Source organism: Pteropus alecto, unplaced genomic scaffold (assembly GCF_000325575.1).
Source record: "Pteropus alecto unplaced genomic scaffold, ASM32557v1 scaffold20, whole genome shotgun sequence".
Taxonomy (NCBI): domain Eukaryota; kingdom Metazoa; phylum Chordata; class Mammalia; order Chiroptera; family Pteropodidae; genus Pteropus; species Pteropus alecto.
In genome coordinates this window covers 25,437,236-25,464,524 of record NW_006436298.1, presented here as the reverse complement: position 1 = coordinate 25,464,524, position 27,289 = coordinate 25,437,236, and the positions used below count along the sequence as shown (strand labels likewise).

Below are 27,289 nucleotides of genomic sequence, written 5' to 3'. Positions count from 1 at the left end.
TATTCAATTGCATGGATAGAATCACAGGCTAGTTCTAATATCAGGAGGACAAGGTAGGTGGGGAGGTAAACAAATTTTTTTATAAAGGTGCCCCCTTTGACTATGTTCTCTGTGTGCTTTAACATCTGACCACCACTCCTGATACTGACTGTTGGACACAGTGACTCATGCTTTCACACAATAGATTTCCAGAATACTTAACGATATTGAGTCAACATATTACCTTATTTTTTAACATGCCACTTTTAGAGAATGTGTTTAGAGGAAGCAACCCCCTAGGTATTCCCATTGTCTTTAACTCAGTCACGGTTTAGCCTTTACCACGAAATCAAATGCCACCTGCTCACAGAGGAAGGATCTGGTACCAAAGTCAAGTGTATGAAGTCAGTGATGTGAGCTGTGGGTGAATTCCTTCACCATTCTGCATTTCAGTGAACTAGAGGTAATTGAATCTGTCTAGCTTCTCCTGGTAGGCTTATAGGGAAAATCAACCAAGAACAGGCAGAACTATGATGGAAAGAAATAAAAGAAGAAGGGGAAATAAAAGTGGCATGTTGGAAACTAGTGAGTAGGAAAAGGGAAGAGAGATGTGAGAATTAATTGGGTGTCAGAGCTAAGTAGGTTTAAGCTCCAAAATCATCTTCCCATCCAACATTCTACTACAACCACACAACCTTCTGCCAACTGGAAAACACTTTTATAATAAACTGTGATGTATCCAATCCAGGGTGCTATTTTCTTAGTAAAACAATGATTGTTTACTTGCACTAGAGAATGTCATAGTTATGTTATACACAATAACTGCATCAGGCAAGGTACTATTACAGCCCCATTTTACAAATGAGGAAACTAAGCAAAGAAGGGTCAAAAACATGTCCAAAACTCCTACCTAATAAATCGTAGACATGGGATTCAAATCTAGGCAGTCTGGCTCCAGATTCAGCTCTTTCTGTGCTTACTGCTTTTTGAAATAGCGTCCAGCTAGAATTTATGCTGGTTTGTCAAATGATGTCAGTTTTCCAGTTAACATTCAACTCACCTTGCAAATAAAACTAAAGCCTCTGTTTCTGCTTTGTCCAGCAACAGAGCACCAAGAAGGGAGAAACTGGATCACCAACCATTGCACTTTCTCACACCCATTTTTTCCCCAGCTTTCCCAATCTCCATGTGTAGGTATGACTGCACCCTAGATTCCTGATAAATCTGGACTAGAGAGTCAAAAGAATGTGAGTAGCCTTAATTTGAGCCCTTCGCCTTGCTAACATCCCTCTCACCCCCAACTAAGTCCATATCTTTCCTAAGTTCATGGGCTGGGAATGAACTGTTGCTGCCCATTAACTTCTTCCTAGGATGTAACCCAGACGTAGCCAATACACATTGGCCTAAGATACTGGACCTACTGGTCTCTGCATCTTTCTTGCTGTAAGGCCAGGTCTGAGCAGTATAGGAAAGAGTATGCAGGAAGCGCTGGGGAAAGGGTTGCAGACACAAATGTTCGGATGGGATAGGCAAATAACAAAATAGAATGGAATGTCATTTATAAGAGCAAATTGTCTTCAAGCACTTGATTCCCTCTGCTATGTTTTGTTTTCCTACTTTTGATAGAGTTTAGGATATCTGAACTCTACTGTAAGGAAAAAAAAGTGGAGAAAATGACACTTTGTCTCAGTGTCTGAGAATGGCAGGATAACTGTTGCTATAAGGGAATTCAGACCCATATTTTTCAGCTTTTAAAAGAAGCCAGGAAACCGGATTTTTATTAGACATCTCCTGAGTTTAAGTGACAGAAACCAATTTAGAGTTTTTCAAGTAATGTTCTATGGACCGATTCTGCTTTCGCAGATTGGTTTTCTTGTTCCAGTTGGTGGTGGTCAAAGAGGCCCAGGAGGGCAGAGCAGAGAAATAAGCACCTAAGAACCAAGTTGTCTGTGCTAGGGTAGGCAGCAGCTTAAGATTCACCCTCTCACCTACCAGCATTACGTATAGAATTGGTAAGCTTCAGGCTTTCTTTCTAGCAGAATCACTGAGGATAAACAACAATGGGCTGAATCTAACTTACCTTTGCTTCTCATCACCATCTAGTTAATACTGAAATTAATCGCTTATTGTTTAAATAAATGTAATACTTGAAGAATTGTATTGAAGCTGTAATAAACAGGCAAGGAAAAGCAGGCCTCAAACTGTCTCTAATTGTGGTTAAAAGAGCATGCAACCTTGATCTCTGATATAACAGTCAAGAAATAGAATCGGTAAAACTGAAAAGCGATCTTTTGACATGTGGAATAATAAGTAGCAAGAGTCATAAACACAAATGTCCATGGAAGTGAAATTTTTCATTTTCTCCAAAAAATGTAAATTTGGATATTATGAGTATACTGTGATTACTCACATTGGATATTATGAGTATACTATGATTTCGACAATTATTTTTGAGTGAAAATATTCTTTCTCAAATAGTAACTTTATAGTGAAGAATAGCCTGGCCAAGGCCACTTTAATCAAGGGATCGGAGAGAGCATCACTAGTAATTAGACATGTAAATATCCATACCTCCTGTTATAAGGCGATGAAAATGGTATACCGTCGCTTCTTGTGAAAAAGTGTTTAACTCCAGTCTAATCATGAGAAAACTTTAAGAGTGTCAATAGGTTAGTTACTACTATTGTATCAATATTAATGTTCTGTTTAAGCTAATTGTACTATAGATACATAAGATGTAAACCTTTGGGAAAACTGAGTGAAGGGTATACAAGAGCTCTGTGTACTGTTTCACAACTTTCTGCACTCTAATATTTTTTCAAAATAAAAAGTTAGAAAAAGAAATTATAACCCTCCCCCAAGTCTATTTTAAACAATTTTTAAAGGATTTAAATCTATTACATGCTTTATTTCTATTGTTTTGTTTAAATTAACTAATTTGACATTGACATTTGCTTTTAAATGTTGAATGATGCTTAAACTCAGTAGGGATAATATTCAAAATGGGAAAATATAGATTGTCAATGCTTATTTTTTACTCGCTTTCTGCCTTTTAAAGGGCAAGGTAATTGTTATTTATGTTTCTGAATACTTTGCTTCCTTTAGTATGGGGACCTCCTCCCCACCCTTCCTTTGGCAAATTACTCTTTCTTTATTGAAAACACTGAAATAATGATGTAGCTACAAGTCAAAATAAAGCTAATACTCCCCTCCCACTTTTTCAAATACCAGGTTGACCACATAGCCTACATACAGCCAATAACGATACTAAAATTTTCTGGCTACAGTGATTGGTCCAGGGTGAACATATTGGACAAGTCTTCTTCTCTGGGATTTTCATGTTGAGCACAGAAAGGAAGTTCTTTTTTTCTCTTTGTATCATGAACAAGAAAGCTGTGATCCTAGAAGTATCAATAGTACTGATAGTCATATACTCCATCCTGTGGAATAGCCTGAGAAATGAGAACTGCAAAGATGTAGAAGCTGAGAAGTGAGGAGCGGGGTTGGGGTGGGGAGCACACTTGCTAATGCTGTTGAAGTCTCTGCTCCAGTCTCCTTGGACAGATTTATATTTCTTTTTTCATGCGTTAGTTATATAAGCCAATAAATTTCCCTTTTCTTGCTTAAGCTAGTTTTAGTTAGGATACAGTTTTGTCTTTTGAAACCAAAACAGTTTTAATTCATCCGAGATGACTTTTGTTTAGATAGACAAAAATTTTATATATAACACACACACACACACACACACACACACACATTAGATGATACCTTTTATATCACTACTACTTGTGGCTGATTCAAGAGGAGGGGACAAGTAATATAGGCAAATTTCAATTTGAGAATAAATTCATTATAAAGGGAGATACCTGAACCAGTGTGAAAGATAACTGAGCAATATTAAAAAGCAGAACATGGATCAGTGCTGAAAGATGAGATGGTCAAAAATTCTCAGTTCCAAGAATGAAAGAAGGTAAGTTTTATTAACTAGGTAAGTGGACTACCATCAATTTCAGAACAAAGTATTCAAAATTTGGTTTGCATTGCTGGCAAAATAAATGTTGATCACTGGAGCAAGTCAGATTTATGCCAACAAGAGTTAGTCCTATAGCTACTGTATACCTGGACTTCAGCATATCATGTGACAAGGTCTTTTCTGCTATCCTTTGACTAGTCACTGGTAAGGTAAACCAGTAACTGTTTCTGAAGCATAATGGTTATTAAATTAATTAACTTATAGGAAAGTTTCTGGTGGCTCTGTCTTCTATCCTGTCTTTGTAAATCTTTTTACTAATAGCCTGAGTAAAACACCAATGGAAAGTTGACTGCATTTGAATATAGCGTGAATCTAGGAGCAAATGATTGGATGATAAAATCAGGATTCCAGACATCCTGAGAGGCTGAAATTCAGCCGGGGGTGGCGGTGGGGGAAAGGATTTGTTTTACACTTAGTCCCCCACCTCTACATGCACAGATAAAAACGTAAAAAAGTCAGGGTGGAAATGTGACTTAATAGCAGCACATGTGACTACAAATAGAGATTCTAGTAAACTATTAGTTCAATAAGAAAAAAATGTAAAGCTAACTCAATTTTAGGTTATAGTGGCAGTAAAGTAGTTTCCAAAAAGAAGTGAAGTTGTTGTTCTGCTCAGCACAGATTTGGCCAGCTATACTTCATTTAATTCTGGGTGCCATATTTGTTAATATATCTTAAAAAGGTCCTGCCTAGACAAGAATAACCAGGACGCAAAATTATTTTAAAAGACTGAAAATATTTAATCTACAGTAGAAAAAAAGTTAGGCAAGACATAATCTGTCTTCAAAGTCTGAAGAGCTGTCATACAGAAAAGAGATTGAGACTTATCAGTGCAGTGCTACAGGACAAAATTAGCATGCTTGACTGGAGGTAGATAACGAGGAAAAGATTTATGTCATTATAAGGAAGAACTCTGTAACCACTTGGGCTGATCCAAATCAAAGATAGGGCTGTTTTGGGAACCCCTGAATTACCTCAACCACTTGACAGGAATATTCCCAAAGTGTGTCATGTATTTAGGGGGCTATTAACTGGACCAATGCTTCTCAAAATTTAATTGCATGTGAATTACTAGGGACTCATTAAAAATGCAGATTCTGATTCAGTAGTTCTGGGGTGGGAGCTGACAGACTGGATTTCTAACAAGTTCCATAGTGATACCTTTCCTGCTGGTGTATGGACCACATTCTGAGAAGCAAAGAATGACATAGTTCTTAAAGTCACATTTCAATACTGAAAATATCGTCCTCCTGGAAAATATATGTCAGGAACAGAGAAAGCAGTTATATACTGAGTTTTCCATATGAAAATGGTAATGTTTGAGAGCATGAAGGAAGCAGGAGCATTGCCTGGAAACAGAAGCAGGGATACTCAAAAACTCATTCAGTAAATGCATATTTTAAAATAATCTTTCGCAAAACCTGAGGTATCACATTCTCTGACTTCAAACTATACTACAAAGATACAGTAATCAAAACAGTATGGTATTGGCAAAAACAACAACAACAACAACAACAAGAACAACAACAACAAAACGAACACACAGGCCATTGGAACAGAATTGAGAGCCCAGATATAAACCCACACATATATTGGCAACTAATTTTCGACAAAGTAGCCAAAAACATACAGTGGAGAAAAGAAAGTCTCTTCAATAAATGATGCTTGGAAAACTGAAAAGCCACATGCAAAGGATAAAAATAGATACAAAACACAAAAATGTACTAAAGACTTGAATATAAGACTTGAAGCAATAAGATACATAGAAGAAAACATAGGCACTAAATTTATGGACCTTCATCTCAGAGGAATCTTTGTGAACTTATTGAAATTAATAGCACTAATTTTTTCACTTTTAATAATTTGATTTTATATTAAAGTCAAGACTTCATCTAGTTAGTTCAGTAAGAATCCTTCCAAGTTAGTTATCCACGTCAGAGCCTTTCAGTGTACAGATTTTGCTTCATTATTCTCTTACCTTCATTTCTAGAGATCAGGGCTTCCAAACTCTTGTAATTACAGATGTCCCTCAAGATAGTCAGCCTTTCCATCCTTTGGGAAGGTCAGGCCAGCAGCTTGATTCTGGGCTCCTGAAAAAATGACCAAGCCAGATTGGCAATTAGTCAATCATAATCAGTGACACCTAGCACTCATTGGTCTGGCCTCAAGGCAGTGAGCTCAACAAAGATGAGTGTCCATCACCTTAATATTTACTTCTGCAACTTGCTGCAAGCATGTCTGTTTCCATTATGGGAAAAGGATCTGTGGATCTGCTGGATGAATTTATGTTCTGAGTGCTTAATTAGCAAGTGCGCCCACAAACATTTGGCCATGGGAGGGTAGATAATGAGAAAGAAAGTTAGGGGTTCCTGGCAAGTGTATCTTTAGGTGGTGACTCCAATATCAGTCTTTCTGTACATTAAATATTTTTACCCATTTGTGGCAAAGTAGGTGCATGGTAACCTCTAAAAGGCATACGTATTTTCCAATTTAGAATTTCAATATATTTTGTAATACTTAACATATAAATTTTAAGTACACTTTAAATCTATAGCATCCGTTTATGAAATTGCAATGGTAAATTTGGCAAGGACATAAAAGGAAGAGTTGCTATATTTAAAATCAAATGTTGCAAATGTTGTAATGGTTGTAAAAGTTGTTTCGAAATTTTGTTCTCTAATTGTGCAAATAAAATTTTTTTCCGAAAGCAACTATCAAGAATTTGAAAAGATTATCATTAAAATGTTTTGATTAGATATGGTATATAGGCTTTCAAGTATAAAACTTAAGACAAAAATTTATAGTGATGGACACATATTCATATTCCTCAATTTAAAATAACCTATATTCGGTTTGAATATGCTGCCCCAAATATTGCATTTTATTTTTGTCACAAATTTGTATTATATAAAGAAAATGTAAAGAATCTCTTTACCAAGTCCCATACAGGTATCCCCAAATTTCTTCCAGTTTACCCACAGTGTGCCACACAAATATTGTTATTTTCTATGTTGTGAAACACTGCTATAGGTAGATTTTCCTTTGTATTTTCCATTACCAAATATTTTCTGGTTTAATTACAGACTAATTGATTACAGACTCGTTTTAATATACAGTTACTATTACCCAAAGGAAACAGGTAAGTCTATATAACAATTGGAAAACGTTAAACCTAAGTTATTTCCTCACTCTTTCTCCCATTCCTCTTGAAAATCTTGAAATATTATTCTAAATGGCTATAAATTTTCTTTTTCTTGACCTCAGTGGTTATATAGCGTTCACTTTGTGATAAATCATTGAGCACATTGTTTTGTGCACTTTAGTGTGTACACTTTCTTAGTAACAAAAGGTTTTCAAAAATTGTTTTCTAAGACTAAAGAGATATGGCGATCTACAGATCTCTGAACATATTCTTGCTTCCTGCTCAAACTAGCCCAGTTCCTATATAGTCTCCAAGAAAACTTAATATATGACTAACTGTATCATTAGGCAGTTGGGAGTCATCATGAAAGGCATGACAGTCACTTGATAATTCATAATGGAAATACACTCCTCTTCAGTTTCTGAATGATCCTGTTTTCTATATAAATTAATCAGACCAAGTAAATACTATTAAAACAAATTTAAGGATGACAATTGGCTCCTCTAATTCATTATATAACATATGACACTGATGGGCCTGGAGGTTTGGATTCCACATCAATTTGCACCCCTCACCTTAATAAGTATTCATTTCTTCTGAATCTCAGAAGTTGTGGCAAATAAAATCCATCAGATAAAATTTAGACAGTTTCAGAATAAATCACTGATATGCATTGTTTGGATGGGGATATTATTTTCTTACTGTGAGAATGTAGTTTACCCTAATAAGCACATCAACCAAATGTTTATTCTAGGCTTGCACAGTGCTCCATTTAAGACAAATGTCTCATTAATGAGACACTGGCCTTATCGACAATACTCTGCTAAAATGATTTACTCCACCAATAAGGGCAAATGTGTTCCTGCTCTAACCATACCTATCACTATTAAACATCTGCAACAAATTTCTTTTGCCTTGCTAGCACACAGCATCTGTCTACTGTGAGAAGGAAACTCAGAGAGCTTGAGGCCACAACTCAGGCTGAGGCATGAAGGGAAAAGAAGACAGCTCACCCAGCCATCAAAGGCACACATGTGAATTTAAAGAGCAGACAGAAGAGCTATCAATCTGAGCTCATTCCATAACATCTCATGTGAGATGTTATTGTAATACACTTAACTGTATCACATGACTTATTAACACGGCCATTCGTTTTTGTTAAGAAGCGTTATGTTTAAAGAAATTATTGATATAGTCCACATTTCTGTAAACATGGAAGCAAATGAAGAATTAACACTACTCAGCATCATCCTCCACCAAGTGTAGTTTCATTTGCTTCCTGTAAAGGATATCTTTTGCTTCCTTTCTCCACAAACTCATATGCCTTCTTCCCAAACCTAATTTAACCCTTTTCTTCTCTTTCTCTAGAAAAGGCTGCGCCCCCCAGCGGTTGGGAGCTTAAAAAAAGAAAAAAAAAAGAAAAAAAAAAACCTTTCGTGGATGAGATTTTTAACCCCCTGCAATTTTACTTTCGGGCTGAGTCCAACGCCTTTCCCGCGAGCTCGATATAAGTAGTCAAATCATGAACTTAACCACACTTCTCCCCGGCAGTCAATTTTTTATTTGTTATTTAAGAGAAGGGAAAGGCACAGAACAAAAGAAGGCCAGTTGCAGAATAGCACCAGTCCTTGGATTTAGGAAGAGACTGCAGCGCGGACCACAAGCGCGTGTGGCGCTGTCCACGCCTCGGTGCTGAATACTACGCAGCCGAGAATTTCCCGCCAGGTTCAACCCCTCTGGATCAGAATAGGCTTCAGTACCGTAGACTAAGCTCGTTTCCCTGGGGGGTTGGGGGAGGGTGTCATTTAGACATTTGCTTATTCTCTTTCCACGGAAAAACGTTATTCTACAAAGAGATACTGTGCATTTTATGAGAAAGTAATAGTACAGCTTCAGTTAAACACTAAAGTGAAGAGCTCTACAGAAGAAAAAATAGAAAGTTTGGAATTAATGAAATTTGCCCTTTCTCTCCCCGAGTCAATACAACACCATGTAGGTGCCAAGATCCCCTTGTGATGAATAAAGAAAATGATTTTCTGTTTTTAAAAATCGTGTGATTTATCATTTTTCTGATAAACACTGTAAAGTGGGTGATATTAGGCTCTGCAATATTTGAAACGGAATTTAGTTATTGTTTTTTTGAGGTTGAGAAACAGGAGAGAAGGAAGTAACTTGTTAACTAAGGTGGTTTGACTAGTTTAAAAATACATTTTTTAAAAGTATTGCTTTAACGTTGTCTTCCAGAGGTGCTCATTTTCTTAGGCAATTTAGATCAGTTTCTAAAGAGCAGAAGCTTCCCTCCTCCTGCCTTCCCACCCTCTGTCCAATTTGAAAGCCTTAAGAGCCCTGTTTTTTATAGTAGGTGCTGTTATCAACAGGGCCATTATAAGAATCTTTTCCCCTCTTTCTCCCACACAAGTTAAAGAGAGAAAACGGGCAGAGGGGAGGGAAAGTGTGCTGCGCTCCCAGCCTTTGGTTCTTGGTAGCTATACTAAAATGGGGCACTTCTCTTTGAGAAGTGGTTTCTCACAGCTACAGAATTTACGATCAGACAAGGAACAGAGTTAACCGATCCCAGCAAACGGTTCCTTCCTTTTCTTAATCCCTCCCTGCTTATTTTAGCCGCTTCTCCACCCCGCCGGGAATACCATCCAGATCTTAGTCCAGGTAGATCTGACGTCAAGAGATGGCTTTCGTCGATTTGACGTGTAAACACTCATTTCCATTCCGGCTGGGAAGGGCTGGGGCTCCACTCAGCCCGGAGACCAAAGCGCTGCACTCAGCTCTCGCCGCCGCCCAGCCTCTCCTCGCATGTCGCCTATCTCCTTGCAGGGTAATCGGGAAAGAGAAGAAGTGGTCCAGAGCCGGAGAGTAGAAAGGGCGAGTCTTTCTGGCTTTTCTCCTGTCTTGCTCCTTTTGCCCCTCTCCTTCCCACTTCTGTGAAAGCGAGTGTGAGAGCCATGGGGCGAAGAGCCTGGACTCTGCAGTGTACTGCTTTCGCTCTCTTTTGCGCTTGGTGTGCATTGAACAGTGTAAAAGCGAAGAGGCAGTTTGTGAACGAATGGGCAGCGGAGATCCCCGGGGGACCAGAGGCTGCTTTGGCCATAGCCGAAGAGCTGGGCTATGACCTTTTGGGTCAGGTAAGAGTTTGCACTTTCAAGAAACTTTCTGGGGCCCAAGGGAATTGGCGGGACTGGAGCGCAATCTCCCAAGTGTGAGTCCCAGGTTGCACTCTCCTGATCCCAGTGGCAAAGAGCAGAAGCTTCTCCAGCTCTTGCCCCTGACGCGCTTGGAGAAAGAAGGCTTGCATTATTTATTGTTTGGGCTGGGCGCAGCCAGGCAGAACGAAGCCGCTGCAGCTGGGTAGAGCTTATTCTTGCCGTTGTACGCTCTGGACTTGAAATGTTTCCGCGCGGTTTAGAAGAAAAATCTTTCCACGCGTATTCAGCGAACTTGAGATGCACGCAGATTCTTACCAACCAAGAGCCCCCCGGGAGAGGCAGTGCGCTCTGTCCCTTGGGACCTAGCCAGTCTGCGTCAAGAGCCGGCTGTTTGCTTCTTTTCAATATGGCAGCATCAGATCTAAGTCCTGATGCAAGGGTCTAAGCAGGCTTGGAGATGTCCCCCGGCAGCCTTTGGGGGCACGCCCAGGGCTGAGAGAGCGCCTGTGGCTGAGACTAGCGACTCAGGGACTGGGGGGACACGGAGTAGCCTGGGGAGCCCGCAGGAGAAGAGGTGGGTAAAAGACATGAACCAACTCTCCACGCCTCTATCGAGAGCCCCGCATTTTCACCGGAAACTTGGAAAGTCCGAGCTTCACAACTTTGCTTGGTCAGTCCCCCTGAAGGGTCAAACTGCAGAGTTGACTGTGAGGAAAGGATTTCTTTCTTGTTCCTCAGCCATATGCATACTAGCTTCCCTTGGGGTTTCAGCTTGTGAAGGAAATTGTTGCCTGTCCAAGTAAGGGCTGGGTTAGTAGCTAGCTGGGGGCGGGGCGGGGGCGTCAAGGAATTACGAGGGGGCGCTGTTTAGCTGTGCCATTCTAGGGGAACACCAGGGGATGTGAGTGCTAATCTAAGCTTTCCTTTTCCTTGGTTTAGACTCGAGCTCTCACCTCTTGCCGTGGAAGTGGAAGTTGGTGTGTGTTGAAGCGGGGGAGGAGGGAGTTGTAAAACATTTTGGCGCGTTTTTCTGGTGGTGGGTGGTAGAGACGCGGCTGAAGTCACAGATGAGTAATCGGCGTGGGCGTTGGCGATTCGACAGATCTAATACACTGGGGAATACGCCTTCCTTTGCCAGAGGCTTCTTTCTCCAACTTTATGAGCCAAACTGTCTTTGAAATACCCAGCAGGAAAGTCAGTACACAGATTGACTTCGCGTCCCAGTAACAGACCAAGACTTTTGCTTTTGCTCAGATCTAGTTCTGTGCCAGGCCCCGTGTTAGGGGCTGAAGATTGATAGGAGGAAAAGAAACTTTAAAAGAATCAAGAATATAGAGGAGACTGGTTTAGAAACAAATGATTGCAATTACATATGATTGGTATAGTAATAGAAGTTGTACCCAGAGTCTCAATATTTGTTGACTGAAAGATTGAATATTTGTTGATGGAAGAAAATTAGGGAGGGGTGAAATAAGACAGCACAAAGGAGGCAACATTTGCACAGAGTGTAGGAAAAGAATCAAAGGTTTCCAGAACATGATCAGATTGGAGAAGGCACTCCAGGCATAGCAAGCAGCTTGTGGGGAACCAGGGAAATACAAAGAAAGCTGCTTAGTAGTCAATTGGAAACTACAAGGAATTTGGGGGATCTAAAGAGTGAGTAGTGGGTAAAATTGTACTGGTGTGTACTATGAGCATCATGGAAATCTTTTGTGTCCTGGAGGGATGGGAAGAGGGAGCCGAATACTTAATCATATAGCATTTGGACTGCTAAATAGCCCTGGTAACTGTATGGAAAGAAATTCAGGGAGAGAGCAAAAAATAAATCCCTCTTTCTTTTCTCTTGTATTAGCCCCAGGTATATGCCCAAACCTAGACCATTCACAATTGAAATTGCCTTTCAAAATCATAAATCCAAAAGCTAAAAAACAATAAGCCGGTATTCTTGGTAGGATCTTTGAGAAGGGAATGACAAGAAGCTTTAAAAAATGGTGGGAAAAATCATCTATATTTGCATATATTTGCATATGTTATATTTTCTCTAGCCATTTCTGGTTAAAATGGCATTATTATTAACATTTTAAAAGTAACAATTCTTTGTAAAAGACTAATAATGCTTTCCTGTTTCTACTTATTTCTCCCTTTGTTTACACTAATTTAGCATCATTATCCTGAGGTCCTGAAAGCCTCAGAATAAAGCTAGGATTGGGGGGTGGAAAACCAAAAATAAAACCACTCGATAGCAGAAACAGACCTGAGCATTGGTGATCTTTTCTTATGGCCACCGTTCTTTCTCTTCAACTCTATCTAAAACTTACAACAGGTTCACTCCCTGAGGTTCAGATTTTGATGAGAACCACCAATGTCAAAAACGAAATTCTTCTGATATAACCCATTGTCAATCATTCGTCTCTTAATTAAAAAAAAAAAATACGGGACAAATAGAGAATTTGGTAGCTTCAAATTAAGTACTATTTTGAATAAAGGGACACTGGCTTAAAAGAACAGTGAACATAGTACTAAATGGATCAAAGGTGTCGATAGGTACCCAGAAAAGTTTATACACTCTAAAGTGAAACATCTGCCCTAAATATGGTATTCTTACAAATGTCCTTAATGCTGGCTTTTCCTCCAAAGCCTTAAACTAGAATAAAGTTAAATGGTCACTACTAGCTTATAACAATTATCACTACAGATTCAATTGTTATATTTTATAACAACAACAAATTGTTTTAATTGAATGTGGCACTAACCATAGAAGGTACCCAAAGGGTTTGCCTGCTTTCTGTAAATTATTGTTCTCTGAAAGGATAAACTTGATAAAACGTTTTTTTAAGAAATGTCTACCTACACAATACTGCCACATAGAAAAACAAATGTAGTTCTTCTGAAATGAGTGTAACAGAAGCATCACCAGCCCCCAAGTATAGTGGGAACTCCAGTAATAATTTCATGAGGCTCATCTCACTCAACACACTGAAGAGAGAGAAGGCTTCTATCAGTAACTTCCTCATGAAGAAAAAAATTAACTTCAAGTACAGGGAATGGGCTTAAAAAAAGTTGACTGTCTCTAATTTAGTTGGGTTTCAATCTAACCCATATATACTTGTCTTGGAAAGTAGATTGTTATTTTAATTTTTTTTCCTTTATAGATTGGATCTCTTGAAAATCACTACTTATTCAAGCATAAAAACCATCCCCGAAGGTCTCGAAGGAGTGCCCTTCATATCACTAAGAGATTGTCTGATGATGATCGTGTAAGTGCTGTGCATTTTTATTCAAACCAGTAACCTGATTATCTGCTTTCTGTATGGTTGCCAACAAGAGCAAAAGCACTTTGCAAATATGATTCTTATTTATTGTGATTGCAATTATTTATTTGTAGTGTTTCTTGTAATTTTTATAGGGTTATAACTGCACATAATAATAACAGGATGGAATTGGGTTGGTTAACTAAATTATATACATATGGCGTATAACATACTATATATACATGATACATATATGATATATATGATAAAGATTTGATATTTATATAATACTAGCTCACAAATCCAGTCCAAGTGCATGAAAATAAATATTGAAAAAAGAGTGACAGCACTAATGAAAATGTTTGACAATACAATCCATCAACAACCTTTTATTTTATGCCTGTTATGTACCAAGCACTTTAATATCCAATGTGGGGACGCCAGAAGAATATAATATATGATCCCATTTTTAATAACATTCAGTGTAATTGGAAAAGAAAAAAAAAAAAACCCTGCCATTTCTATTTAGTTCAGTTAGGAAACTAGTGTTTATGAGGGAGCTTTAAATCATGCTTTCACTAGGCCAGTATTCCCATAAGTATTATATTGTTTGATCTCTTTTTATCTCATTTTTGATCTCATTTCATCTCTTTTTATCCTAGTTTTTATACATATTTAATGATTGGGCAATGGTAGAAAATGTGTAAAATGAATATAGGCAAATAGTATGGGGACAATGTTTATGTAATGTACCTATGGATCTTTGAAGTCTGTCTTCAAGGTCAGCAAACATATCAATAGAAATGTTGACTATATTGGAAGCATTGTAATTTGCATACACAATTTTGCTGTTTCTCAAAAATATGTCATACTGATGGAAATTTATCCTGGCTGGCCTAATATCTGTATACATGGTTTTTGTTGCCCAGGAAAGATAATCTAGAGAATTATGGAAGCTTTGTAAGAGATAGAACACATCTTTTCAATTTCCCAGAAAGAAAAGTATTAGTGATAGAAAGGCGATAGAACGGTTGAAAGTACATGGAATTCATAAAGCCTCTGAAATAATTTGCTACATCATTTGTTCTACAACTAGAATTTTTAAAAAGAATAAGACAGATTATGAGGGTAGAGAATGACCAGGCCTGGGTTACTAATGTTCAAATGTAAAAAAAAAAAAATAGCAACCACACCCAAAGAATGCTGTGTCAGGACCTCTGGCAGTGACCCTTACCTAATACACACCCACCGTTAGCTTTTACTCAAGTTAATGGCTAGCTGGGGGGAGACCAAATCAGAGGCCCTGAACACTACTTTAAATTTTTTTGCCCAGTAAAGTCTTTCTTTCACCTTTCCAAGGCAGATGGCTTACTGTCTGTGGTCTTTGAAAAGTAGGACCTCTGGACTAGGCTTAGACTTTGGGCAAAACAAGAGAGATATTTCCTTATTTACTAAATGCATGCCCGATATTAATGCTCAAGGAATTAATGACCTCCCTTCTCAGGAGAAAATTGGACAGATTGAAGCATACCTGTTACTATTATTCAAAGAGTCTCACTAAAATGAACAGCTGCACCAGTTCCATTCTTTAGATATTTCCTTAACAGTTGATTTTGGAGAGAAATGTCAAGGAATAATGAAAAAGAGCTAAGAATTTACTCTCTAACCTAATTTCATTAAAAAAAAAAAAAGTCTATATGATCTTATAAAAATTATCCCCAGAATAATTTAATTGTAGGAAAAATCCTAGAACTTGCAGTGAAAGGTTGGAGTAGGTGATTTTTAATGCTCTTTCCAAATCAAAAGGGTTATTTAAAATTAAGAACATGATGCCTATTACATACATAATGGAAAGACACCACCAATTTGTTCTGTTCCATTTGGTCTGCTCTTAGAGATTAGTGTGGGATTTGGAGTCAATGACACTGTTTATGACAATTAGATGTTTATTTGATTAGATGGCAGAGTGCCTCTTTTTATACTCCATTTTAAAAAATTACTTTTGATTGTCATTTTATTGCTTTTTTTTAATGAGGAATAATATCCTTTCAAATTAGCCCTCTGAAATGCAGCAATCGCTATAAGACTGTTAATGAAATCTCCAAGTATAAGTTACTCTCTCCCTCAAAAAGGAGTACTAGTTCTCTAGCAGCCAGCTTTCAAAGACCGACTCAGATGCAGGCAGCATATTCCAAGCATTGAGGTATTTTAAGCCAAAACAATTAAGCTTGAAAATACAAGCACTTTAAAAAATAAATCATAGTGACTAATTTTTAGCTCTCAAGTCCTTCTCAATATTTATAATAGGTTTGCAATATATTTTCTAATAGAAAATCAGGACAGTCTTAGTAGATGGTTTTATCCTTTAGCTGCAAGTTATTTTTCAGTTTTTATTTTTGGATCTGACTCATAAGTATTCTCACATTAACAATATCACACCCCACACTGGACTATCATCATACACACAACAGAGAGGATATGTTTTGGGTGGGAAACAGTTATGTTACCCAGCAAAATAAGAGCTGGGTATTATCTCATAATGAATATAAGCACAAGGCAGCCCCTCACCCTCTCAGGCCTCCAGTATAATAGGATTATGCCATAAATGTGGGGCAGGTAATTTTTGTACTGTCAAATCTCTTTGCATAATACATGCGACTAAATTAATGATAAGTGTGCATGGTCACTATTGCTCATTCATCACTCTGGATCTGTTTCTCATATTTAAATATACTCTTAAGCAAGAGGCTGAAGCAGACAGGAGCTAGAGTTGCAGATGTGCAAAGACATAGCACCTTTCTCGTCTTATGTAACATTAGCATTTTCTACCTCTTGTGTATAAAGAAAGAGAAATTAAGCTGTAAGAGCACCAGAACAGCAGTCTCTGGGATCTCTTAGCTTGACTCATTCCATAAAAATGGACAAATTTTCAGCTACCTGGAAATTTTCAGAGCCCTGTAACTTCAGTATAAAATGGGTATTATGGTCCATTTGCTGATGAAAGCAGGCTGAGCTTTTCCTTCCATTGAAATCACAGTGTAAGTAATTTGAGGGAATCATCACTTCATTGACTGCTTCTCTTCCCCCTAAAGGTACACTTGACTGTAATTGAGGAAATGTTCATCTACCCAGTGGGCAATCCCTTCTTCTCACTGAGCTACCAGTTTGATCTGTAGTCAAAAGAAAACACTGTGGAGCTGCTTGAACTCTGGTGGGGTCAGTGTTGGAGCTAGTAAGAGGCAAGATGATTACACAGAGGTGGCTAATTTGACTGTTGATTTTCTTGCTGTAAAATTCTTTGTAGGTGATATGGGCTGAACAGCAGTATGAAAAAGACAGAAGTAAACGTTCACTTCCTAGAGACTCAGCACTAAATCTCTTCAACGATCCAATGTGGAATCAGCAGTGGTACTTGGTGAGTATCTACCAAAGGGAGGCATAGGACCTTGGTTATTTTGTTATATCTGCACAATAGATTTTTTTTTAATGATGGAGAATTCAGCAGAGAGCTATGTTACTTGGAGATTAGGGCTGATGGGACCTTCCATGATCTAGATCTGTTTTCCTAGGTGAGAATGTCTGAAACACAGATCTTTAACTGTTATAAGAGGAGGGGTTGTTGCCTTTAAGCTTAGTTGGAATAAGTGCAGAGAATCATGCCATGCAAGTTAGGGGTTCCAAACAGTACTCATGGCAAATGCTGGGCAATAAGCTCATATCTGTGTTTCTTGCTATCTAGCTCTTCTCCCATACAGTCCCATACACTGTAACTTTCAGAAAAGTTATCTGTAAAAGAAAACTCCAAATGTCCTCTCACAGATTCTTGCTCCCTAAATCACTCATATTTGTAAATAGGCAAGTAAATTGCAAGTCCTGATGAGACTACAGCCACTTGGGCATTCAAGGTTCTGCTTTTTATTTTAGAAAACATAAAAACATCCATAAATGACTGTGAACCGCACGATATAAATAGGTTCATTGTGGCAACTGAGGCTTAGGATTTTGGGGGAGATGGAAACACAGAACATCAAATAAGTTTTAGGCAGATAAAAAACTTGAGAATGTCATTATATATGAAAGAAATTTAGGGACAGACTTCTTCGAAGCTATGTAGCTCAGAAAGAGGGGTCACAGGGTGATTCATTCTTTTGTGTGACCTTCCGTTGAAACAATTGGGAAAAGAACAGCACTCCAATGATTCACTTGGCCCCACCCTCAACTGTGTTTTTTATTTCACCTAATTGCCTTCTTCTAAAGAGTACAGTGACCCCAGGAAAAAGAAAGTTGGGTGTCCAGACTGTAGCTTCAGTTCTCATTTTGCAGCAAGCAAACCATGATTTTACCAACACTCCTTTGTTTTGCCTTACCAGCAAGATACTAGGATGACTGCTTCTCTGCCCAAACTGGATCTCCATGTGATACCTGTTTGGCAAAAAGGCATCACAGGCAAAGGAGTTGTTATCACTGTACTGGATGATGGCTTGGAGTGGAATCACACGGACATCCATGCCAATTATGTGAGTCTGGGCCCTACCATGACTTGCAACTTAGGGGGCTGTCTACACAGACACACAGGGCTTTTCTTTCTTCGAGCATGATGGTGCCCCCAGGAATGACTAGCCAACTTTTTGCTACTTCCCTCACACCTCTGCCAGCCCATATGAACTTTTTGGGATTAGTTGTCATTGAAAGAATTTAGCGGAGCCAAGGATTGTATAAAATCATGTGCATTGGGGGTGGGGAAAGGCTCTACATCAACTAAATTATTAAAAGCCATTCAGACTTTTGTGTCACTCAATATTGGCAGCATTAAAGCCATCAAATCAAGCCTGATGCCTGAGATCACTTTCAGTCTTCCTCCTCACATCCCTTATGGATCAGTATCTCTCATATTGTGAAATAACATGAATGTGATTCCTTTCACGCCAATTCAAAGTGTATACTACACAGTGCAAATGTGACAAGCTGAGAAAAGTAAAGCTTATTAGAAATGGGAAATAAGTAAATAAAAACTATTTACTTAATTGTTTAGGAAGCACTTCATAATATCTTAGGCCTTTAGATCAGTGTTTCATCTTTAAGATTTTCCCTTGTCTTTCTCTCATCCTTTCCGTTCACCCAACATTCCCTAGCTGAAGAACAAAAATAAAAGGGGGGGAAGGAAAAGATGAGATAAAAAAGATTATTAGGAAGTAGGAATTATTAAAAGAAACGTTTGAAAATGCAGGAAGTGGCAGTAGTGGTGATAGAATTCTCTATGTGGGAGTAATCTAAGTGTAGTCATCTGGTTGAAACGGTGGGTAGGACCCGGAAGCTTGTCTTGAATTTCAAGCATACTCTCTTTAAGTAAATTACATGTTTATTTAGTATAACCAGGGAGTCTGGAGGAGATCACTGTGGACCTAAGCCTCACCGCACAGCCACCGCTTTGCACCTATATTCATTAGAGGTCAAACTGTCACTAAGTAGCTCCATAGCTTAGTTAAGTCACTCAACTTCTCTGGGCTTCAATTTCCTCATTTGAAAAATGATGTGGTTGAACTAACTAAACTGAATCCTTCTGGTTCTAATATCTTATGAGCTTCTATGAGCTATCAGTTTGGTAACATTCACTGAGAATTGGATGCTGACTTGCTTTTCTGTCTATGTCTGGTTTGTGGGTATAATAAATGATTGGCTACTGGGCAAGAGACTCTAAAACACAGACTTTTGAGTATTTAGCCAGGATGGGAGTGGGATAGGGGCAGAAGGCTTGCTTGAAAGTGCGTCTTCTTCTTCTTCTTTTTTTTTTTTTAATGATACTATAGTGTTATTTTTGTTGTCTCTTTAGGATCCAGAGGCTAGCTATGATTTTAACAATAATGACCATGATCCATTTCCCCGATATGATCCCACAAATGAAAACAAGTGAGTAAATGTGGATTAGGGGTGGGGAGAATAAGTACTTTAAAATGTTTTTATCTTATTGGAGCTCTCAGAAAATGTTCACGCATGCCATCCATACCATAATATTTTGTTGCTTTTAAAACAGAAACCAAAGCTTCTATTTTTATATTCCTTTTGGCTTATAGAACCATATTTCAATTAAACTTTTTTTCTTGTATTATAAAATACTCCCCTCAAATGTTACTGAATAGATATAACTTTAGAAAGAATATTTGGGACATCGAGAGTAAAAACCTTGAGCCTACTGCCCTGCTCCCAATTCCTCTGTGAATCTTTTACTATTAGCATAAAGCTTGATGTTAGTCATGAAAAGAAATATAAATGGCCAAGGTAGCAAATCCCCACAACTTCCTATGGTGGCTACAACCATGCTCATCAGTTCTTTCAGAAGAGCATGGCCAGATGCCAGACAAGAGAAAGGTACCCTGAAGCCTGGCACTCAAATTCAACACAGTCTCTGGGGCATTGGACTAGTTAGTAACCCATTCTCGAGTTCCTGCTGGGTATTCTAAAGCTAAAGAGAAGGGAAAGATTTTTAAAGAGAGGATATTTTCTGGCTTTTAAATCAACTCTCTGTAACAGCCACTGGGTGATGAGAGAGGCTAAGAGCCAGACCTACCAAAGCAAGAAGCCAATTAAAGGCCCAGAAACAAGACAGTTTAACCCTTTTCTAACCCCAAAGAAACTTTACCCTCTAGGCATAGGGTCTCAAGTGTCTGTGCTCATGTGAGAACTCATAATGGTATCTCCCATAGACTTCAAAGAGACATTCATACTTTCCTCTGTTTCGCTCCACCCAGAAGAGACTAGCACCAAAATAGATCAAAGCCAAGGCAAAATTAGGGCTTGCTGCTACAAGTAGGGATGAAAAGAGCAAGCAACGAAAAGCTTCCCTTCTCTCCCTGTATGGCTTTCTCTCTCTAGGACTATTATCCACTTAGATCAATTAAGTCCCCCCTCTCTCTCTCCCTCTTTGCTTTTCTCTCACTCTCACTTTCTTTCTCTCTTTCTCTCTTATTCTCTCTCAGAATTCTCATGTGGTTAATATAATAATATTGACCTAAAGGTGTTTCTTTGGATGGCCCCCCTCCGGAAGGCCAACAAACCCCAGAAAGGGAGGCTGGGGCTCTTGGACTTGGCCTCAACTTCTGGGTGTATATTTCTTCTTTGGGATAAAGAAGAGGCTTGAAGGGTTCCAAGACGGTGCTTCTTTCAATATCATTTACTTCTTCTAGGTTTTATTTCTTAAAGGCATTAACTGAAAACACCCCTTAGAAGTTAGAACATTCCAGAAACAGTACAACAAGCACTGTGAGGGAATGCCTTTGGAGGACAGTGGGATGTTTCATGAACTTACAGCAGGGTCCCGCAGATAAACTTTCAGCCATATTTCTGAGTCACAGCTGGCAGGACCAGGAGGAACATCTGCTCTTCTGGATCACAGCCTTGTAGTGTTAGCCTGGCTGTTAGTCATGATTTTGCTGATTACCAGTATAGAGGATGACCTGAAGGAAATCACCTCTTTCTGCCTCTATTTTTTATTTTGTCTCCTAAAATGGGTGACAAGGCACCTGCTCCCTACCCTCCTAAAAGGAATTTCCTAAATAAATGGCAATAAGTGCATGGGTGAAAGAGGTACCCTTCTTAGAAATAAGTGAAAATGACAACTCTCACCTCATCCTCTTGGTCAAGAGTAAGAAGGAAATTTGCTGCCAGCCCCATGAGGAGACCGTTAGCTGGAGGTGCCAGCCTCCTTTGTAGGCAGGGTACCCTGGGTCTGTCCCAGGCTCCAATGTAGGTGATAACATGTGGTGGCTGCATGGTAGGTGAATACTTGGTGAAATTATATCCTCTAGAGTTTCTCTACACATGAGAAAGGGGGCTTAGATTTCCCTCTTTCCTCTCCACGAAAGGGAGAATCTCACATCACAGTATTTATAATAAATTCTCCCAACTCACAGAGCTCCAAAGGCCCCCAAGGAAACAGCGCATATAATTGTACTTATTTTGTGCCTGAAAACTCTGAGCTTTAAAGAATAGCCCGCCATGGACCTTCCCCATAGCACACAGTTTTAGTGTGTTGCAGTCAAACAGTTAAGAGTACAGACTTTGCAGCTAGAATTAGATCAAGTATTAAATCTTCCACTTAATAGTTGAGTGATCTTGAGGAAATTATTTAATTTCTTTGTACCTCAGTTTTACCACCTATTAAAAAGTGATAATAATAATATCTACTTCATTGAGTTATTATGGGGATTAAGTGTGTGTGTGTGTGTGTGTGTGTAACTGGCTTAGATAGTGCCTGGTACATAGAAAAAGTTAAGTGTTTGCTATGATGTTCATGATCATGATCATGACAACGATGATGAAAATCATGCAAATGATGATGATGATGATCAAGGCTTCTCATTTAGCAACTAAGGTAGACATCCTTTCAGTGAGAAATCAGCATGACAAGAGTAATATCATGTGGCAATTGGAGCAGAAGCAGAGACAAATCAATTTTCTGAGCCAGTTCAGAATCTGCTATTTGAAAATTAAACAATAAACAACTGTCTCTCAGGGTCCTCTTGACTATAAACCAAAAAGGTAGCATCCCTATCATTTATCAAAAGGTATAATAAAAAATAGAGTTACCATTCAAGCATGTTGTCAAAAATAAATCCTTCAGGTTTGGAAAATGAATAGCCCCATTGTATCTTGGCCTTATAGCAGTCAGAGACTTACTATCTCCCAATTCCAGGGAATTATCGCTCCAAACTCTCTGTGTTGCTGCTATTCTTTATTACTATGAAAATGAATTAACAGAAGGTGTATTCCAATTCTCCTCTGCGAATCAAAAGAGGAATCACTAAATAATAAAACCTTAAAAGTGCAGATAACTCTTACTATTAAGCTGGCATGAATCTGTATTCAGTATTTCAATACCAATTACAGATTATTTTTCTAGTTAAATAACATGTGTGACAAGGATATTTTAACCACTATAATAGTAGTGTTTAAACTATCTTGTGGAATAATTTTTTAAAAATTGATTTGTTTAAATGCCAGTTACTACCATTGTTCTAAGTTAATAGAGGGTTATTTTATCTCAGAGCCTGATTTAATGAAAGAAGAAAAGCTACAGGTCTATAAAGGATGACATAACCACTTTGATAAAGTCTTCCTTTTTTCTCAAGGTGTGGAGGTGGGAAGTGAGGATAAGAGGAGATAAAAATATCAACCCCATTTGTAGTATGATTCTACTACACCTCAAGAAAAGAGTCCTCAGTATGCAAGGAGAGGTAAATAATAGGTCATGTCGCACTGCATCATTTTTAGGAGAGAGGTACAATGCTGAAGATGTTTTCCAACAGGTTGACTCTGTTGGCTCAGGCTGGAGATTTTGCTATCCTCTTTCATTCTGTGTAAGTGGAAATATAGGCAGTGGTGACTTTTGGGAATACATTCTCCAGAGGATGACAACTGAATTTCTTCCTCTAGAAAGGCAAAGTGGGTTAATCCATCAAAGAAGCTGCCTTATCTGTTCAATGTGCACATATTTCTCAGAAAATGGGTTTGTTGGTCTGGACAGCTTCAGTTCCAAGTGAGAGAATCCTATCTCAAAGATAAGTAAAATGGGCACTTAAAAAAATCACCCAAGGGATAGTCTAGCTTCAAGCATTGCAAGATCCATGAACTCAAATAATATGCCATCAAGATACCAACCACTCTGCCTTCATCTACTAGGGCTGCTTGCCTCAGCTTAGCCTCATTTTCAACAGAATTTTGTCTGGGAACAAGATCCATGTGGCTCACATTGAACTTAAAGCTCAAAATTTCAGAGAAAGAATAGAATTCTCTTCCCCAAAATATGCTTTAATCCTAGAAAGATGCCTGGGAGAAAGAGCTTCATAATAAAGAGAATCACAAGGAGTGAAGAAAGGCCTCTTCCTCAAAGGGGAAAATTCTAGGAGTCAAAAAAAGAAGCAAATGTCTGCTTAACTAGGAAAGACCTTGAATTAAAGATAATTATATTCTTTGGACCTGGGATTCCTATCCAATATTTGAAAAAGCAGGAACATCATTTAGTGGAAGGAGATCAGGAAATCATCTTTGGTATTTCAGGAAAAAGAATAAGTGAAACGGACTTATTTTAGATGACCCAGTCAATTTTGGATTTTTATATTCCTTATTAGGCTAAGTTAATACACGTCTAGTGTCTAAAAGTAGCTGGTTAACAGAGTTGCTCAGAGCTAACCCTTCCTTCTTTCTCTCTGTGTCAGCATTTCTGGTCAACAGCTCCTCCAACAGCCTTCACAGTGCTCCCAGGTGCTTCCATAATGCAATATAGTCATGAAATAAACACATTTACATTAAAGTTTTCTTGACTTACAGGCCATCCTGAAGTCAGGGTGGTGGTGGGAAAAGACAATTATTATCCCCAGAATTTCAGAACTGATGCTTTAATGGTGGACTTTGGTTTGTTTTAGACATGGATTTTCCCCCTAAATACTCTGAAATCATAAGTCACTCTCTACCTGACTGCAAAACTAGGCTTATTCAGGCCTCTAGCCCCAACCAGTTGCAGAAGCACCCTGGCTTCCCAATTAGCCTTTAGTATCTTCTTAAAATCTCCAACTCCTCTTGGTATCAGAAAATCCTCAGATGTTTTAATTTAGTGTATGGTTAAAAGAAGGGAGGAGTTCTTGAAAGTGGACTCTGTTCTGTCATATCCTGCTAGGGCTGGTCCAGGATAACCTAATCCAAGGAAGTCACTAGGGGTAAAATGAGCAGCCACTTCACCACCAGAAAGCATGGAGCAGAAGCCATTTCTCTGGAAACAATTTCTGAATGTGTCAGAGTTGCTCATAATAGTATCCACAGCTAATGCTTACTGGTTTCTTACTATATGCCAACCACCATTCTCAAGACCCATACACAATATCTCAGGTGATGTCACAACCCTTTAAGGACAAGTAATTAACACTAGGTCACATCACTAGCTGGTGAAAAAAGTTAGAATTTGAACTGATATGCTCTGGCTCCTGTACCTGTGCCCTTCTTCTGATAACTACTCTTCATCTAATGCTGATGGGAAGAAAACCAACAACAAAGCTGACAAGTTAATAGATCTACGTACCATAGATTCATGTGCAAAACACATATTTGTCCTCATTTGCGTTTTATAATTTCTATTTTTTAATCCTCAGACATGGGACCAGATGTGCAGGAGAAATTGCCATGCAAGCAAATAATCTCAAGTGTGGGGTAGGAGTGGCATACAATTCCAAAGTTGGAGGTAAAGCAGAGGGCTCTTTTTACACTTTTGAACTTCTTTAAAATTAGTTTTGGATATTTATATCATTTATAAAATGATCCTCCTGATTACTCTAGCTTTCCTCTGGCGCTACACCTAGCCATTACGTTACTGCTGACTGCATTCCCTATGCCATGCTCCCCATCCCTGTGACCATCTTTCAACTACTAATTTGTTCCTCTTTAACCCTTCACCCCTAATCTCTCAGCACCCCTAATTCCCCTCTCCTCTGGCCATCACTAGAATGTCCTCTATATTTGTGAGTCTGTTTTCGTTTAGTTTGTTCTTTTCATTCCTTAGATTCCCCATAAAGTGAAATCATGTGGTATTTATCTTTCTTGTCTGACTTATTTCACTCAGCATAATAACCTTTAGTTCCATCCATGTCGTTGCAAATGGTAGGATTTCATTTTTTAATGGGAAATCAACAAAATAAAAAGACAACCTATTGAATGGAAGAAGAAATTTGACTATGATACACCTTGAAAAGGAGTTCATTTCCAAAATGTATAAAGAACTCATAGAACTCAACAACAAAAAACAAACAACCTAATTAAAAAATGAGCAGAAGACCTGACTAGTTTTGCATTTTTAATTGGAGTCACCCAGTATAAATGAGGTGGGGAGTGGGGCTTTTAAAAAACTGAAGAAAGAAATGAAATCCATGCAAAATTTGCTGCAAGACTTGAGTGTGATTTGCAAATAAATCAGAGGATCAGGATATGTAGAAAATGATACCCAAATAGAGTCTATATCTCTCTATGGGGGAAAAAATGGAAATGTTAAATAGCCTTTGAACCAAATCTAATTTTCTCTGTATTCTGATTTAGAAAGGTTTGTTATTGAGTGCTGCTCTGGGAGCAGAAGGAGGAGATATATTTAGGCAAAGACTTCCCCTGCCTCTCAGTTTTGTAGTTCTTCATTTCATAACAAAGAACAATTTTAAAAAATAAAAAAATATATACTTGTTATATTAAGAAGCTAAAGGTTATCTTTAAAAGCAAGTATTTAGAATCTCTAGTTTTTTCTGTCAATGGGGAAACATATGGTGAGTTCTATTAGAGTCGTTTAATAAAAGAACTATTTACAAGAGTCGAAAGGAAACTAACAAGGGCTAACAAATGTAGCATAGGTCACCACCTTTAGGCCTAAAGGAGCACAGAGAAGGGGTCAGTGGAAACTGCAGAGAGAAAGCTGTGGCCATAGGAGAGAACCACTGGTCAGGAGCTATGGGGTCAAGTGCAGCAGAGCTATTTCTAGGCAGGGAGGATTCAGGGGAATGAGTACCTCACTCTCCCCTTGTCCCCCCGCCTCCTACTGCTGTCCTCAGTTGGCTGAACCCAATGGGAAAACAAGAGAATCCACTGATGCAATCCCTGTTCCTGTGCCAAGGGTGCAGAGTGGACTCACAGAGACTGCACTCCATTTTAGAAATCAAATAAATATACATTCTAGCATATATAATACCTCTCTCACCAATATAGCACACTCTTAGATTTTGTTATTCCTGATTGCTTTGATACTAGCATCATCAAAGTGCTGTGTTAATTTAAAGAAAATGAAGGCAGAAGCACAAATTATGCAATCACCTAAAAAACAAATTTACTTTTTAAGTCATGATAAACTAAGGTGCTATAGTCTGTGAGAGAATCATCTGATCCCTTCATTTTATAAAATAGGTATCAGAAGCATGATTATCAAGGTAACAGTTTGTGGCAGTGTTGAACTAAAGCACAAGGCTTCTGATTCCAAGCCTACTGCATATTTTTGATTCCTCTATCCTTTGATAATCTAACCCCAAGTGCATTTTTTTAATAATAATTTTCATTTTTAAGCTCCTACTATATGTTCATCACTTACCCTACAACACACTATAGGTGTTTTATCCTGAAAATTAACAGGGTAGATTTGGGTACCAGATTTCTGAGATTCAAGTCCTGGCTCCCCAATTTCTAGCTGTGTGGCCTTTAGCAAGTCACTGTCCCTCTCTGGCCTCAGTCTCTTTTACCCCATTTTACATTTGAAGAAACTGAGGCACAGAGGTTAAGTGATTTGCCCAAGGTTATGTATATGGTAAGCAGAAAAGATGCGTTTTTCTCAAGTGCATTTTAAAAAAATTTTTTTAATAAATATAACTTTTATTAATCATGTCAATTACATGTTTTCTTGGTTTTTTACCTATACGGTAAATAGTAGTGTGAAAATCTAAGGCCATATGCTCCATTGCATTATCAGCCTGAAGCCAGGAATAACCAGGTGACTGCCTGTATCTATCTAAATTGCTTTTGCCTTCCTGGCTCTCGAGTACATGAGTTTGATGATGTGTGACAGCCTGTTGGAAAGCACAAAGCTGCCTTCTCCTGATGAAAAAATGATTCCCCCTCAGGAGTGGAATCCATGGCAATGATTTCATCCTTGAGATTATTTAGAAGAAAAGGAAGCGTGTTCTATTGAAAATGTTCTTAGCAAACATTTAAA

At 38.4% G+C, this 27,289-nt stretch overlaps 1 protein-coding gene across 1 annotated transcript in view; it reads left to right on the top strand.

Annotated features, from left to right (window-relative positions):
• Positions 1-9,918: 9,918 nt before the first annotated feature.
• PCSK1 (proprotein convertase subtilisin/kexin type 1) overlaps positions 9,919-27,289 on the top strand; it is a 35,484-nt gene continuing 18,113 nt past the window's right edge. The window contains exons 1-6 of the mRNA XM_015590364.1: positions 9,919-10,294; positions 13,468-13,572; positions 16,871-16,981; positions 17,937-18,083; positions 19,397-19,473; positions 24,705-24,793. Coding sequence (XP_015445850.1) covers positions 10,115-10,294; positions 13,468-13,572; positions 16,871-16,981; positions 17,937-18,083; positions 19,397-19,473; positions 24,705-24,793 — 709 coding nt within the window. The 5' untranslated portion in view covers positions 9,919-10,114. The remainder of the gene's footprint in view (positions 10,295-13,467; positions 13,573-16,870; positions 16,982-17,936; positions 18,084-19,396; positions 19,474-24,704; positions 24,794-27,289) is intronic.